Source organism: Chenopodium quinoa, unplaced genomic scaffold (genome assembly GCF_001683475.1).
Source record: "Chenopodium quinoa cultivar QQ74 unplaced genomic scaffold, ASM168347v1, whole genome shotgun sequence".
NCBI classification, from domain to species: Eukaryota; Viridiplantae; Streptophyta; class Magnoliopsida; order Caryophyllales; family Amaranthaceae; genus Chenopodium; species Chenopodium quinoa.
In genome coordinates this window covers 313,506-330,638 of record NW_018744857.1, presented here as the reverse complement: position 1 = coordinate 330,638, position 17,133 = coordinate 313,506, and the positions used below count along the sequence as shown (strand labels likewise).

The following is a 17,133-nucleotide window of genomic DNA, read 5'->3' as shown; positions in this document are numbered from 1 at the left end:
CTCCCCCCATATGCTCATACTCAAGGTATATATGTTCCAAGAGTTTTGGTGTGTAATCTCTTTCACTTTACGATATTTACATATTATTATACTTGGTGATGACTCTCAAACCATAGCACAATCAAACATCGTAATTCATTCAAGCAATCAAACATACCAATTTAATTCTTGGATAATTAGTGACCACATAAATTTAATTGTTAAACCCTTTTTAATCTACCTCGGCGTCAAAGACACCTTAAACGCATAATGCGTCGCAAATCCTACCCCTCGGTGTTAGAAACACCTTAAGTGCACATAGGCACCGCAATATAATTTTTTCCTGTGTACTAAGACACTTAAATAGCTCCTTCCTCATGCTTTTAGCATCAATAAAAATTATATGAACCATAATAAAATTCCCTTTTCATATTCCAAACCAAATTAAACATTTAGTTTAATTAAACATGCTCTCTAACATGCCAATAATAAAAGTGTGGTTCATAATCAACATGCCAACATAATTAATTCCAATCACCAATTCATCACAAACAATTCCGCTAAACATATATCTATATTATAATTCAAGTCTAAGTTTTTAAAAATGAGATTTTGACGAGACGATCTAAACAATCTTATTTTTTTGAACATGAAGAAATAAAGAAGCCATTGCAATCGCTGGAAATACTAGGCCTACTAAAGGCACAAAAATTGAGGGAAAGTTCATAGTTGTCATAGACCGGGTACCTCGATTTACGATATTGTAATTGTACCTGTTTGTTATATTTTTGTTGTTATTATCTTATTATGTTAAAATTAATTAATTAGAATTCTATAGAATGAATATAGTATAGAATAAGTACAAGAAATGTAGAACTAAAAAAGCAATTCGATTTCTACATATAATATATGATAATCGCGTTTACTTTCTCTTTTTTTCTTTCTTTTGCTTTTACTAATTCAAAAAAATCGAAAAATAGAGGATTTATTATAAATTCAATTTCCAAAGTAGTCGTTAGAGTCCGATCCAAGAGGTATTTTAAATAAAGACTCCCCGACGAAAGATACAACCAAAAAGTTTTTTTTATTGGAATCTAAAGGAAATAAGCATGGAGGTTTTTGGTTCGCGACATCCTAATTTTGGAATAAAAAAAGCTTTTTGACACAAATATAAAAATTGCCCTTAATCCTCGCCTTTATTTTGATTCAAAGGAAAAAAAGCATGCAGATGAAATAACTCACTTAGAACGCCTTTTAAAAGATTACGTGGTATGATTGGATCGAATAAACCCTTATGGAATAAAAACTCGGCTGCTTGTGACCCTTCAGGTACTGTCTTATTCAATGTTTGCTCAATTACTCTTTTACCCGCAAATGCAATGTAGGCGTTCGGTTCAGCAATAATGATATCCCCCAACATACCAAAGCTGGCGGTCACCCCACCAGTAGTAGGAGATGTAAGGATTGATACATAAAATAACTTTTTATTTGATTGATAATCATATAAAACAGACGAGATTTTCGCCATTTGCATTAAGCTCAAGCTTCCTTCTTGCATGCGTGCCCCCCCGGAAGCACATACTATAATAAGGGGGATTAATTAATCATTCACCAACATCAATCAAATCAACAAATTCCAACCAACACCTATCATGATACCGCTTGGAATTAATTAAGCAAAGCCTAGCATGCTTCTACATATTCAAATAATTACTAAGTACGCGAACGTACCTTGAATATGATCTCAAAATCACCACGACTAAATAAAATCACTCACTTGAAAGTCTCCTACAAACCAAAATTACAAAGAAGTATTCATACCTTTTCCACATTAATTTCCAGCAATATATACACTCTTTAAATCATTCATAAACCCTCTAAAACAAGCTGAAATTTTATTTAAAACTCTTACTTTTATTCCCAATTAATGGGTAATTAAAAATCTTTTCAAGAAACTTAATTATAGGTTATAAATAAAAATTCCAGCATTATTAAAAGGCTAAATTAGAAAAAAACACCTGTTTAAAGACCTAATTTTGTTTTTAACACCTTAAGATTTCGAAGTTTAATTATAACACCTGTTAAAAAATAAAAATTTTGCTTTCACCACCTAAATTGGAACAACGTTAGAGGATCTGTTAGCTGGGCCCACAATAACGGCTATTTTTTCCAAACTGCTTTATATGTTACGACATCCTTCACTAATGTAGAATTGTTGAGCTGATTACACAAAATTGCTTCACATTTTGCGAATTCTGACTAACAAATTGGCGAAATTGTTTGATTTTACCATCATTGTTTGGGGGACGTGGATATCAAATCAGGTAATTGCGTCAATAGCACTTTAGAAACCCTAATTTATCTTTCAAAAATAAGGCGTAAATTAATCTATATGTTGTTGACTTAAATGCATAATTCAGGTCGTATCTGGCAATAGTCATGTAATTCGTAAATAGTTAGGGTTCATTGTGTGTTAATTGTGCTGTAATTTGCTAGAAAATGAAATTAGGGTTCATTGTAGAAATAATTTGGGGGTTTTGATTTGTAGGAGTGATTGTTTAATTCCCTTGGTTCAATTGTATTATTTTCATAGTACGAATGGTTTTGCTTATTATGGATGGCAAATTGGTGCAGGAAATGTCTTCTACAAGTTTCTCACCTTCAAAGGAGAAGAAGTGCAAATGTGGTGTTCCCTTTGCAAAGCTTACCAGTTGGACAAGGGAGATCCCTGGTCGTAAGTTCAGAACATGCAAGTTCTACGATCCTGTAACTGAGAGCAGAGGTTGTAAAGCATTTGAATGGGTGGATGAACAAGATGGGACAGCCTGGCAAACAGAGGTGATCAACAATTTGTTGTTAGATAAGAAACTGTTGAAGGGGGAAATTAGTGATTACAAGAGGGAAGTTGATGATCTTGGTGGATAGTTGAGGTGTTTGCTGAATGAAGTGGACAGGCTGAAAATGAAATGCAAGGCTTTAAACTCTGACAGGAACAAGATGAACAGAGAGATGCATGGAAGGAATGCTAGATCAGATCACTCTGTTCTTAGTCTTGCTGTTGGGATTAGTTTGGTCATATTAGTGATCCTTCTTATTAGGGGGTTTGTAATGCATTAAGTATAACTTGTAATGCTAGTAATTGCATGAAACAGTAATATGGTAATGTAATGATTTATAAGTGGCAGTGAACCACTATTGCAAGCAAACTAATGTACACAATTATGAAAGCAATGAATTAAGTAAGTACCTAAGTAGTTGATATTGCATTTAAGTTGTTGATCAAATTTGTTGTTGCAGTGCCTAACAAAATTGTTTGCTTAACCTTCCATGATGGGTTAGTTCTGAACTCCTCAAGATACCTCTCAGCAATGAACTCTGCTGTGACCTTCTTGTTCTCCCTGCTTCTCACACATTTATGCTCCAACTTCATGGTTTTTATTTGCCAAGTATGTTGTCTTTTTAACTTAGTAGCATGGATCTTGAAACTACACTTCACTCCACCCCTGCATATACACAAAGGCATCCTACTTGTCTTTGTGTCAAACTTGCACCCACACCTATTCCTACACTGAATAGTAATCCTAGTACTATCATTGTGTAAAAAATAGTACTCATACCTATTCTGTATGGCATGCACTATTAAAGCTTTCCTCAACACTGTAGCATTGCTAAACCTAAGCCTATGAACAAGTACAACAGGCTTTGAGAAGTCAGATTTGTCATTAAACCATGGACTTTTGTCCTCTTCATCAGATGAACCATCCAAGCTCCTTAGGTCATCTGATTCTCCCTCAATTTCTTCTTGTAGTTGTACCTCATTCACATCCAAGTTATCTGTCAACCTTGCCTTTGGATCCTTGGAAACCCCCTCATCATGTACATCAAACTACTTCCCAAGACTTCTTGTTACCTTAGCTAAAATTTCTTCAGAATTCTGCACAAACCACCTCTCATCCCCACTGTCATACTCCTCCTCTCCAGGCTCCCAAGTTATGTCAATCTCACTCCCATCACTTGAAGAAAAATCATCTTCCCTCCCAGTCTCACTGCCCTCACTACTATCCTCAAAAATCAATCCTTTGCCTACAGATTTTTTTTTCCCTTTCCCTTATCCAACACCTTCACACTGCCAGAACCCCTTTCAAGCTTAGCTTTACCCTTTTGTTTCCCCTTACTCAACAACTTCCCTTTACCAGGAACCCCCTTAATCTCAGCAGAAACCCTTTCAACCCTTTCTATCCCCTGTCTAGATCTAGGTTTAGGAGATTCTTCACCCTCCCTCACCTTAGGCTCATTTTTGTTAATTCTTGGGCTCTTCCTAACTACATCAGGCTTACCTGAACTTTTCTTCCCCTTTCTCTCAGCCTTTACTGGAGTGGACTGGGCCTGGATCTCATGTATGGGCCTTAATGTTTCATTAGCAGTCACAAATACTTCAACATACCCTTCCCCATTCACTGTCTCCAGCAGCCCCTTCACTTCCTCTTCATTTACTAACTCCCTTCTCCCTGTGTTAAAGGTCCTACCTCTTTCTTTATACCAAAGTCTGTAGTTAGGTGAGACATGGACATTAAAGTTCACAAACCCATGCACAGCAGCTACCCTCAAATAATGAAAATCTATCTTATCCACTACCACATCCCTCCTCCAATAACATAACCCACCACACCAACAAAGCAAATGCTTTGATTTTGACACTTGTTTAGTAACAAAAGCACCCCCTACTCTAAATACTATATCAATTAATCCATCTTCGTTGTCGGCCATTTTTCTACCTAATAAACAAATGCAAAGCAAATCAATAAAACCCACATAGCTAACCCCATTACACAGTCAACCGCAATACTTTAATCAACAAAATCAAACATATTTAAACCAACACAATGAAAAACCAGTCAACAGTCAATAAAATCAATGATTTAAACTAAATAATTCACACATTACACCAAATCATACTTAATTTAATCAAATTCAACTTTAATTACAAATTAACCCATTTTACTGTTCTTAGGGTTCCTAATTTTTTTTTCCCAAATTACCCTACTACACCCACACAAATGGCATAATGCAGCACACAGTACTTGTTGAAAACTACTTTAAAGGGTTCGAAAGGTACCTGTATTGGAATCTTACTCCTGTTGCTGTCAGAATCCACGAAAAAGTCCAAGCTTTTTGGATGTTGGAAATGGCTGACGGAATCTCGCTGACTTGTTTCGCTCCAATATTGACACCTCCTCTTCCAACTCAATTTCTCAATCACAACAATCAGTATAGGGTTTGAATGTTCGCAGTAATTTTGGTTGTTCAAGATTTGCAGACGAAATTCAATGAAGCAAAATTAGTTGGGTGGTAATAAATGACAGAGAAGATAAATTCGAATTGAAGGGGATGGAATTTGGAGGGTAAACGACTATGTGGGCCCCACCAAAAAATTCCGTCACAGTTTCTGTTATCTGGTGGTGAAAGCAAAATTTTTATTTTTTAACAGGTGTTATAATTAAACTTCGAAATCTTAAGGTGTTAAAAACAAAATTAGGTCTTTTAACAGGTGTTATTTTCTAATTTAGCCTTATTAAAACTTATAAAATTGCTGTAATTTAGTTTAAAAACATTAATTTCAATAATTTTAATCAACCACAATCAAATTCCATCAATAAACATTAATTTAGAAACCTAGAGTTTTCAATTTGGGGCTTTTTAATTCAAAACCAAATCTGAAAATTTATATACAAAATACTTATTATCAAACATCATAAAACCATCACAAAACCCAAAAACGATAATTAGATTAAGGCTAGATTGAATTAAAAATAAAAGAACAATTAAATAACTTTTTTTTTAAAAAGGGCTCACGAACCACCACGGTTGGACGGCTACCACGCGCCCGCCTGGTGGCACCGCTGCTGGTGTGCGCCGGTGGTGGCGTGTGGTGGTGGCGCCGGCGTGTGGTGGTGATTGAAAATAAAAATAAATAAATAAATAAATAAAGGGGAAGGGGAAAAATTAAGGGGAAAAGAAAATAAGAGGAGAGAGAGAGTTTACCTTTGGGTGCACTCCACCTTAGGCATATGATGGGTATTTATACCCCCTCTCAAATCCCTCCTACTTAAAATTCCTTTACTACCCTTAATGATCCCTTTCCTAGTCAAAGTAGTATTTTGACTTTCCTTAAATACCATTGACTTTTAAAAATTATCTTTTTATAAAATAATATGCCCCAATATTTTTAAATCATGAAATAAAATATTTTCAAGATTATTAAATAATTAAAAATAAACTTTTAATTACAATAATAAAAACAACATAAATAATTCATTTCGAATTATTTCAATACTTTAGGAAATACTTATTTATATCAAAATACGTATAAAAATGCGGGGTACTACAGTGCTGCTACCATTCGGGAGAGGTTAGAGCGAGCTATGGAAAACCCGAGTTGGCTCAATACCTTTCCAAACACTCAGGTAACCTAGAACTTTTTCCAATTAATCCTCTTCTTGTTACTTTGTTCAATAATAATATTCCTAGTAGATATCCCTTTCGTTGCAAAGCCGTTTGGCTTGAACACCAACTTTTTAAACCTTATTTCACTAATAATTGGTTTGTTAACAACTTTGATTTTATTAAAGGAAGAGATGAGTTTGTTCGTAGTATAAAAGATTGGAACTTCAATGTTTTTGGTAACATCACTAGAATTAAACAAAATCTTATTAAGAGGATTGATTCAACGCAGCCTTTCAATTCGTTTTTCTAATTTTCTGTTTCACCTTGAAAAAGACTTAATCCACCATTGAATGTTATTTACAACTCTGAGCGTATTTCATGGGCTCAAAAAGCAGGAATTGATTGGCGAAAGAATGGTGATTGTAATACAATTTTTTTTCATATATCTGCTAAAATTAAAAAATCTCGGGGTCGAATTCTTTGTCTTAAATTAAGTAATGATGAAAATGAACCTTGGATTCTTGACCAAAATGTTTTAAAAGATATGGCTAGGGAACATTTTTAAAAAAATCTTCTCTTCAAATATTATACAAACATATCATCAGCTTCTGGCAAAGTTCTCCTACCTGAAAACCATTGATTCTGACCTTGCTAAGAACCTAGGTAACATCCCTCTCCCTGATGAGATTAAATCTAATCTTCTTCCTATGAATTATATTAATAACCTGGGTCCTGATGGGATCCAAGCTATTTTTTTTCCAGAATAGTTAGAATGATATTGGATCGAGTATTTGTGAATTTGTGCAATCTTGTTTTCGTGGTGGTTGTATTAATAGTGCCATTAATGACTCATACCTTTGCCTCATCCCTAAAAAGGACAATCCCACTACCATGGCCGACTTTAGTACTGTAGGACTTTGCAACACTATATATAAATTAATCACCAAATGTATTGCCTCTAGGTTAAAGCCTCTAATGAACAATCTCATATCATAAGCCCTTTTCAATCAAGTTTTATCCCTAATAGGTCGATCGATGAGAATATCATTATCATTAAAGAGGTTTCCCATCTCTTTAATAAAGCCACAAAAAAAGTCTAATATCATGGCCCTAAAGATTGATTTAGCTAAAGCTTTTGATAGCATTGAGTGGAGCTTTCATTGAGAATACTCTTAGGTCTATTAATCTTCCCAAGAATCTGATTACTTTAATTCTAAGTTGTATTCGCTCTCCCTCCATGTCCGTTCTTTGGAATGGCCTAATCACTAATTCTTTTAAACCTACAAGAGGAATTAGACAAGGGTGCCCTCTCTCCCCCTATATTTTTGTCCTATGTCTTGATAGGTTGTCTTACATGTTTCAAGATAGGGTTAATAATAAAACTTGGAAGCCAATGGAAATTGCTAAAGACTTAAATATTTCTCACCTTTTTTATGCCGATGATATCTTTCTCTAAGGTAAGGCTAATCTTGATAATATTTCGGTTATGATGAATGTCCTTGATGATTTTAATAAAATCTCGGGCCTCTCCATTAATATACAAAAATCCTCTATTATTTTTCCTAAAAATTAAAGATGAAATTTATTATTAGAAACTCTATTTGTGAATTTTGCAATATCAAAAGTTCTACTTCCTTTGGTAAATATTTGGGTATTATGATTATCCCAAATAAGCTCAAAATTTCTTCTAGATAAATCTTCTTCTAGGATAAAGGGTTGGCAAAGCAAACTCCTTACCATGGCTGGCCGAACTACTCTTATTAAATCTGTGCTTAATTCTTTTCCTATGTATGTCATGCAAACCAATGTTCTTCCCATATGCATCACTAATGAACTCCAAAAAAGAATTAAAAAGTTCATTTGGGATCGTGTTGATAAAACTAGATATATCCCTAGGACTTGTTGGCCTGTTGTCTGTGACCCGATCAATTGGGGGGAGGGGGGCTTAGGAATTAGAAACCTAAAGATATGGAGCATTTGCTTTATGGCCAAACTAGGGTGGAAAATCCTTACCCAACCTAATAAACTTTGGGTTCAAATCCTTACTAAAAGATATATAAAATACTCTAACTTCATGGATTGCTCTCCTAATTCTAATAACTCTACCATTTGGAAAGACATTCTTCGAGGTAGGGATATTCTAAAAAAGGGTTTAACCATCACTGTTGGTAATGGAGAAGACACTTGTCTTTGGTTTCATAAATGGATGGATAGGTGACAAAACCCTTTACCTTCATGAAAATATCCATATTCCGGATAGTAAAGGACATTGGAGAGTTTTTGACATCATTAGGAACCACAAATGGTTCCCCGATCCTATCGCCCACCTCCTCCCTAATGACATCTTGACCAACATTCTAGCCACCCCCTCCCCACTCTCCACTCCCCTAAAGATAAACTTAGATGGTCCCTCCATAATAATGGTTCTTTCACTATCAAATGTGCTTACTTCTCCTCTCTCCCTCCTCCTTCTTACCCTAGCCCCTTTCTTGCTAACTTTTCCTAGTCAGCTATGTGGAAGATAAAGACTCCTTTTCAGTATAGGATGCTTCTTTGGAACATCATCAGAATGATTCTCCCTATTGGTGTTCTTCTTGCTACTAAGTTCCCGCATTTTGATCCTATATACACTAGGTGTAGCTTCCCTAATGATGACTTCATCCACTTATTTAGGGACTGCCTTAATTCTTCAGCTCTATGGATAGAGGTAGGCATGGGCCGTGCCGGCACGGGCACGGCACGAGCCTGCAATAGGCACAGTACGGCATGGTGGCCCAGCCGTGGGCCGTGTCGTGGACAATATTTTTGGAAATCGGCACGGGCACGACACGACACGGGTGGGCGGCACGACTTTTGGCTCGCAGGCTGGCCCACAAGCACGGCCCGCAGGCACGGTACGAGGCACGACCCATGCCCGCCAGGCACGGCCCAGCACGGCTCGCGGCCTGCCAGGCACGACACGACCCGTGCACAACGGCCATAACGACCACATTTATGATTTCTCCAACAGCAAAAAACAGCTATAAACGGCCATATTAACGGCTATATTAACGGCTACTTTGCTTCCTAATTCCTATAAATACTTCACTTCTTCCTCCATTTTTTTCCACAACTCATCTATTCTCTTATTCTCATATTCTCTAATTCCTACTCTCTAATAATCTCTTCTTCTAAAAAAAAAAAAATCTCATATAATCTTTAATTTTCTCAATTATAAAAGTTAATATAAAAAAATTATAAGTTCGGGAAATTAATTAGCGGAAAGCAATCGAAGCGTCGTTGTAAGATCTAACTTAAACTTATTTTAATTTGTTATTGTTATTGTTATTGTTATTGTTATTTTTATTGTTATTGTTATTATTATTATTATTATTATTATTATTATTGTTTATATTAATTTATTATTATTGTTATAATTATTGTTCTTGTCACTATTATTATTATTATTGTTATTATTATTGTTGTTATTATTATTGTTATTGTTATTAGTATTTGTATTATTATTATTATTATTATTTATTATTGTTATTGTTATTTGTATTATTATTATTGTTGATATTATTATTGTTATTATTATTAATCATGGCACCAAACCCGAACCCTTCTTCCTCATCTAGGAAAGCTAAGTCAAAACATACTAGTATTAGTAGGGAATCACCAAATCCAAACACTTAAATTCCCCCCCTAACATGCCCAATCCGAACACTTCCACCCCCTTCTTCCATCCCCAAACCATGGGAGGCTTTGAACAATTTAACGATATGTCTCCTTGGAATATGTCTAGTTCGGGATTTCAAGTAAACCAATTCTCACCTCATTTATACGGCTCACAACATGAATTTTCTTATCAAACTTCCCAAAGTAGCCACACAACTTCCACCGGGTCAAATGAACAATCTCCCAAAATTCTAAACACCCAAATTCCAAACACATTAGAATGGTGTACCAAAGAGGAACTTGCCAATAGCAATCGAAAGAGTAATGTTTGGGGATTTTTTCATTTAAGTAGAGATGGAACCAGAGCCAAGTGTAAGACATGTAACAGAGTTTACTCGGCCGAAACCAAGGGAGGGACGGGACACCTTAGTAGACATGTAAAAAAATTTGGTGATCCATCTAGTTATCCAACTCAACCCAAAATTTCTCAATTCCGGCCACAAGGTTTCACTTACAGTTATGAAAGAGATAGAGTTGAACTTGGGAGAACATTAGTACATGCCGAACAACCTTTTCTTTTTGCTGAAAATGATCCCTTCAACAATTACATTAACCGAGCACTACAACCCCAACACAAAAAAATCTCTAGAAAAACTGTCCGTTCGGCTGCCATGAAATCTTTTCTAGAGTACAAAATGAAGTTACATGATGAATTAAGTAATCTTACTTGTAGAGTTTCTTTGATTGCTGATGCATGGGATAGTGGTTACGGGTATCACTATTTGTGTGTGACTTGTCATTGGTTGGATAGTGATTGGTTATTACAAAAACGCATTATTCATTTTAAAATGCTTGAATACCCCTACATCGGTCTTAATATTGCTCATCATTTAATGCAAGCTATTGATGCATATAATTTTAGGTCCAAAATCATGTCTATGACTTTTGATAATGCAACTTCTATGACATTTTGTGCAAATTTAGTTAAAGCACAATTGACCGACTTCATATTAGATGGAGATGCACTTCATATTAGATGCATTTGTCATGTTCTTAACTTGTGTGTGAAGGATGGAACACAAGCAATTGGTCCATTTTATCACAAAATTAAAAATTCTATTTTGTCTATTAACAGTTCTAACATGAGATTTCAGGAATGGAAAGCTTTTTGCAGGCAACAAAGGATAAAGGCTATTAAAATATCAACGAATTGCGTAACTAGGTGGAACTCCACCTATGAAATGTTGAGTAGGACAATCGAGTACAAGGGTCCATTGACAATTTTTTTAATAAAAAATTTCCACAATTTGCTTTACTAGATGATGATTGGTCTAATTGTGAAAAATATATGCAGTTTTTACAATTATTGTATAGTATGACACATTGTTTTTCTTCTGTTTATAATCCTTGTGCTCATTCTTTTCTTAGTAATGCATGTTTACTTGCACAACTTTTCGATGAACACCGATCACAACACGATTATGATGGATATCTTCCATCAATGGAGGTAAAATGGCGTAAATATTACATTACTATTCCTATGATTTATATTTTTGCTTCTATATTAGATCCTAGGCAAGTATGATGGCACATTTTTGTTAATTGATCTTTATTTTCAATGCATGAATTTTGAAGATGATGTTGATTCTTATAAAAGTAATGTAACCGATCAATTTTTTTCCTTATATAGAGTGTATGAATCTAAATATGGAACCGTGACTCGATTTTCTCCTTCTCAATCATCCAAAAATGTAAGTAAAAGGGCCAAAGGTTTATTTGCACAAGCCGCTAACATGATGTCTAAGTTTTCAGGTACTGAATCATCATCCAGGAGAACACAAAGTGATGTTTTGGAGTTGCAAATGTACTTAAGTTACGACTTCATGAAAGGCATGGATGATGAAGAGAAGTACGGCCTCGACATCCTTGAATGGTGGAAATCACAAAACTCGAAGCATCCAATTTTGGCGGCAATGACACGAGATATATATGCTATCCAAGTCTCCTCTGTTGCCTCGGAACGAGCTTTTAGTTCATCAGAGAGGGTTTTAGATGATATAAGAACAAAACTAAAACCCGAAACACTTGAAATGTGTGTTTGTTTCAAGGATTGGTTGGATGCCGAAACTCGCTGCCAAGATCGTACTTATGTACAAAACGACGATGATGAAGGAACGTCGGGTTCTACTAGTTCTCAATCAATGCAATTGGGCGATGAACAAGAAGAAGAAGACGAAGAAGAACAAGAAGAATAATTAGATTATTACATACTATTAATTACAGCTAATTTTTGTATTATTGCACCCTATATAATAAAATAAGCTATAAAGTTAAGTTATTCATCAATAATTGTACGATTTTATCATTATTAATTATTGTATTATCGATTTATCGTATCGGTTTATAATAAAATTAAATAAGTTATTCATCAATTTTTGTGTTATTGCGTTCGTCAATTTTTTAGTTATGTGCATTGTTACTTTTTGCTAAATAATAATAAAATAATAATAAATATGTATAATAATAATAAAAAAAAAATTATGATAAATTAGTAATAAAAATAACATAAATAATAAAGAGTAAAAGAACTATAATTATAAAAAGCACATTAAGTCATTAACAATATAATAATACAAAAACATAAACATAAATTAATAAAATTATTTAAATATACTTATTTTACAAGTTGTTCAAAAAAAAAAAAAAAAAATTAAGTGGCGGCCGCTGCCCGGCACGGCAGGCACGTGGGCCGTGTCATGCCGTGGGCTGGGGTGTGCCAAATTGTGGCCCGGCACGGCACGACTCACGAATTGGCTGGCACGGCACGAGCCACCACCAGGCACGGCCTGCGGTGGCCCGGCACGGCACGGTGCCCAACTCTATCTATGGAATATCATTTTTGAAAACTTTGCCAGAATTGATTTCAACTATGCTGACTTCTACAATGCTTCTTTTGAAATCGGATTAATTTGAATCTAAGTTTGGATAAGTCTTGGAAAATTCTTTTTTGCATTGCCCTTGGCATATTTGGTCTATGAGGAATAAAATGGTTTTTGAACAAAACACGGATTCCATCTTTACTTCCTTTATTAAATTTCAGCTAGATAATAGGATCACTTTGTCTATGTCTCAGGTCTTGAACGATGCTTCCGCTACCTCCTCTTTGAGCTTCCCCAAAGTGTGATCCCCTCCCCAAAGAGGGTACTATAAACTCAATACTGATGCCTCTTGGATTAGCTTGGGAGTTGCGGGGTCTGGTGGATTGATCCGTTGCCATAAAGGCAAGTGGCAGATTGGTTTTGCTATGAGAATTAAAGCCCTAGGCCCTGCTTCTGCTGAACTTATTGCTATCAAGGAGGGTCTCACCACCTGCTAGGCTAGAGGGATCCACTTCCTTGAGTTGGAAACTGATGCTCAAGCTCTGAAGTACATGCTTGGAAACCTGATTTACTACATTGATCATGCTCTCTCCAACATCATTAATAATGTGGTTCAACTTTTGCAAAAGAATTAGAGTGTTACTATTCTTCACGTCAAACGCCAAGCAAATAAGCTTTCTCATGGCCTTGCTGAGATTGGTAGAATGAAGCCTGATGATGACATAGCCTACCATTTCTTCTCTCCTCCTACTCTTGCAAAGACATACATGGATGAACTGGCCACTGCCTTTGCAATGGTGGGTGATTCCTGATTCTGCTTCTGCTGCTTGCTCTCATGGGTTTGGCTTTGACTCCCTGCTGTCTTTTATTGCTGCTACTGGTGATGTTAATGTAGTTTGTTTTCAGTTCCTGTTTTTCTTTTTGTTTTTCTTTCAGTACTCTATTTTGTTTTTCGGCTTTAGCTGGTTAGTTCAGGATAGCAGGATTGCTAATTTTCCCCATTTCGCATCCTGTTATCTTATTTTGGCTACCAATGCTGGTTTTCAGGGATGTCCACTAATCATCCTTATGTAATATAATTTGCGTCGTCTTTTGTTAAAAAAAAAAAAAAGAAGAGAGGGAAAATTAATCCTTTTAATTCTTTCTCATAAATTAGTCCTTCATCACCATTAATCAACGAATCAAATTCATGCTATGATGGTGGTTCTTTTGGCCACAAAAAATAGACATAGAGATGAAAGGGGAAGGGATGAGTTAAGTGTGCTTAAGTATTTGAGATAACAAGTATAAAAAATAAGCAATTTGAAATTCTTCATCCTAAAAAGAGGTTTAAAGTGTCATGGATTTGAATGATATCTAATTACAAATTCTTTTCTTTGCAAACACTTCATTAGCTCCAATTCTAGAATTTCAAATGAAATCCAAGATCCAACACAGACCATTTGGGGAATTAAATTAAATGAAGGTGAAGATGGAGGTAGAGGAAATAGTTAAGTGAGATGGTAAAATGTGAAAATGACAGGAAAAATAGAATAGGATAAGCCCCAATAACGAATCAATGGATGAAATCTGTAAGTAGTTGCATAATCTAAATTTTATTTTAAATTTTTTTTTTGGTAAAATAAAATTTGATTCCCTCCATGTTTTTCACTCACAACGTTTCAATAGTATACACTATTCACACACAAAACGTCAAATACATTTCGTGATTAATTAATAATTAAAGAAAACAATAATGGAATAGTCTTAATGTCTACTTTATTAATGTCTAACTTTTACAATTTTTACAAATGCACAATGAAATTATGCATTGACAAATGTGAAAAACATAAATGTTTCAAAGTAAAGATTAGAGCAAATTTAGGTGGTAAAAATTAAAAAATCATCCCTATATAGGGGGGGGGGGGTTCGAGGTGATTAAATTATTAAAGTAATTGGGTTGGAGATTTAGATTTTGTAAGAAAGAAATAGTGGGTTTAACTCCATTAATATTTAACATATTGATGTTGAAGTGACATGTTTGTATTGTCTTATTACTTTGACAAAATATTTTGCATTAATTAAGCCTTGCTATGCTAGAAGTTCTATTATAATAGTCGAGTGTATCAAGCATAAAGTACCTCATGTTTTGGTGTATCTGTATCATGATAAGGGTAATTAATAGCATAGATACTTTTTGTTAGGAAGCTTATCATCATCGATTCTCGTGTTAATCTCTACTCTAATTTGTGGTTTTCTAGATGAAGTATCATTTTTGTTTTAACATTGGGTTCCAAACTGTTCATATAAGCCTCAACAAGCACATGTATTGGGGTGCAATTCAAGGACGGAGGAAATTGGTATTTAGGGGATGGAGAGGAGGTAGAACAAAAGTTTATATGTTAACACGTAGGATTTGTAGCTACATAGTATGTGTCCTTTTAGTGGATGGATGAATACTTGACTTCAACCAAAGAGCAAAGCCACAATTGCCTAAGACAATGGTGGTTAATCAATTTTTTTTTTATTAATATCCGTTTCTTTCACCTCATCCATGCTCAATCCCCATGTGTACTAATCTTTATGTACTCCCAGTCTCCCATTAGTTGCTCTCTAATTTTATAGAAAACAACAAATTTGTTTTATTTTAAGAAAAGACTAATAGCCCACTCATTAGGTGAAAAGTGACACACTATATATAGAATACTCAATGTTGGCTGAAGGTTCTGACGACGTTCTAAACAGCTAATGGTGAGCCGCAAAAATATTGTCTCGCAAGGGTAATATCATTGAGTGATCAAATAGTACCAAAGGATAATTACTGGTATTCAATACACTTTTAATGGTATTTATAATTGTTTCGGGGTTTTTTGATGTCCTGCGGGAGAGTTACAATTCGGGGACTGGTCTCCTTGCACCTGTACCTGCAAAACAACGGAGATTCCTTGTGGTGGGAGTTCCACCTCCGACGATCAAGTTAGAACGTGTATGAGGAGTGAATAAGTGCGGAAAAAGTAAAGGTTGGGAGATCTGGTTCCTCTAGGGAGGAGTGATCAATGTGTTTAGGTTCTCTAGGTGAGAGTAATTAATTGCTGAATCCCCTTTAATGAGGATTAATGAAGGTATATATATGCCTTGGGATGCGTGCCAGTCCTAGGTTTAGGTCAACCTAGGGCTGATTGGGCTTCCACAAGACTTTGGGCCTAGGTGGCCGGTTTTCCCACTTGGCATGGGGGAGGCCACGTGTCGTGGAATAAGAGGTCCAAGGTGGACTAGTCAACACTTGACACGTGGCAGACTCCAATTGGTCCATGTGGCGGACACTTGGCAGAGCCTCAATGGTCCACTTGTCAGATGATGAGTGGTAGGGAAAAATCCCCTAATCATTTGCCCCTCACAGGTGGCACGTGACTGTTCACTTGTCACCTGTGACAGGTGTCGGCCCGTAACAGGCGACGACTTGCTACAGGTGTCGCCCTATGACGGGCTGAGCATTTTCCCGCTCGTTTTTTTTTTAATTTGGAAGCGACCCTTCGCATTCTCCTTTTGCCCTATATAAGGGCATGTTAAACAAGTCTTTTGTTCACATTTGCGAACTTTTCAAGAGAACTCTCGGACCCCTGAACTTGAGCTCTGACACTTTGCAACTTTTGACCTGCCGATTATTTCTGACAGGCCGACTGCTTTTGTTAGGCGCCTGTTCGATCAAGCTCTCCTTCAGAACTTAAGTTTCAGGTAACCGTCTGTTCCTTTATTCTTTTTGCTTTTACACTTTTTCTTTCTTTTTTGAAAATGAGACCTCAAAAGCATCCGGCATGACCTAGGTTAGCAATCAGCCGGTCACCGGGGACGGCTGAGTCTAGGACTAGGGGTGCCGACTGCCCTGCCGATCTCTGACGGATCGTACCCTCGACCCGACCCGAGCGTCCCAAGTCTTGAAGGTTAGTCAAGACCCGGACAAACAAAACTATGATTTTTACGAATCAAAGGTTTACTCTAATTACAAGAGTTGCCTTTTTAATTCCACTCAAGGTTGTATCTTCCCAATACCCATGCCTTTGGTATTTATAGGGAAGAGCACCCTTGATTTCCAATCTCCCATCAATGTGGGAGAGTTGGTAAAATCAACAATTTATTTAATTCCAAATTAAATAAATAATCAACTTAATCACATTGCGACAAGTGGCACAATCAC

General features: G+C 35.9%; 1 protein-coding gene across 1 annotated transcript; it reads right to left on the bottom strand.

The window, feature by feature from the left end:
* Positions 1–3,214: 3,214 nt before the first annotated feature.
* On the bottom strand, positions 3,215–5,543 carry LOC110704664. Its single transcript, XM_021882483.1, has 2 exons — positions 5,096–5,543; positions 3,215–4,754 (listed from the first exon to the last, which is right to left on the bottom strand). The coding sequence occupies exon 2, from the start codon at positions 4,744–4,746 to the stop codon at positions 4,063–4,065; it is 684 nt and encodes a 227-aa protein (XP_021738175.1). The 5' UTR covers positions 4,747–4,754; positions 5,096–5,543; the 3' UTR covers positions 3,215–4,062.
* Between the last annotated feature and the right edge of the window lie 11,590 nt (positions 5,544–17,133).

Excerpts from the sequence above, each read along its gene's own strand:
- LOC110704664 (XM_021882483.1), bottom strand. The coding sequence starts at position 4,746 with ATGGCCGACAACGAAGATGGATTAATTGATATAGTATTTAGAGTAGGG.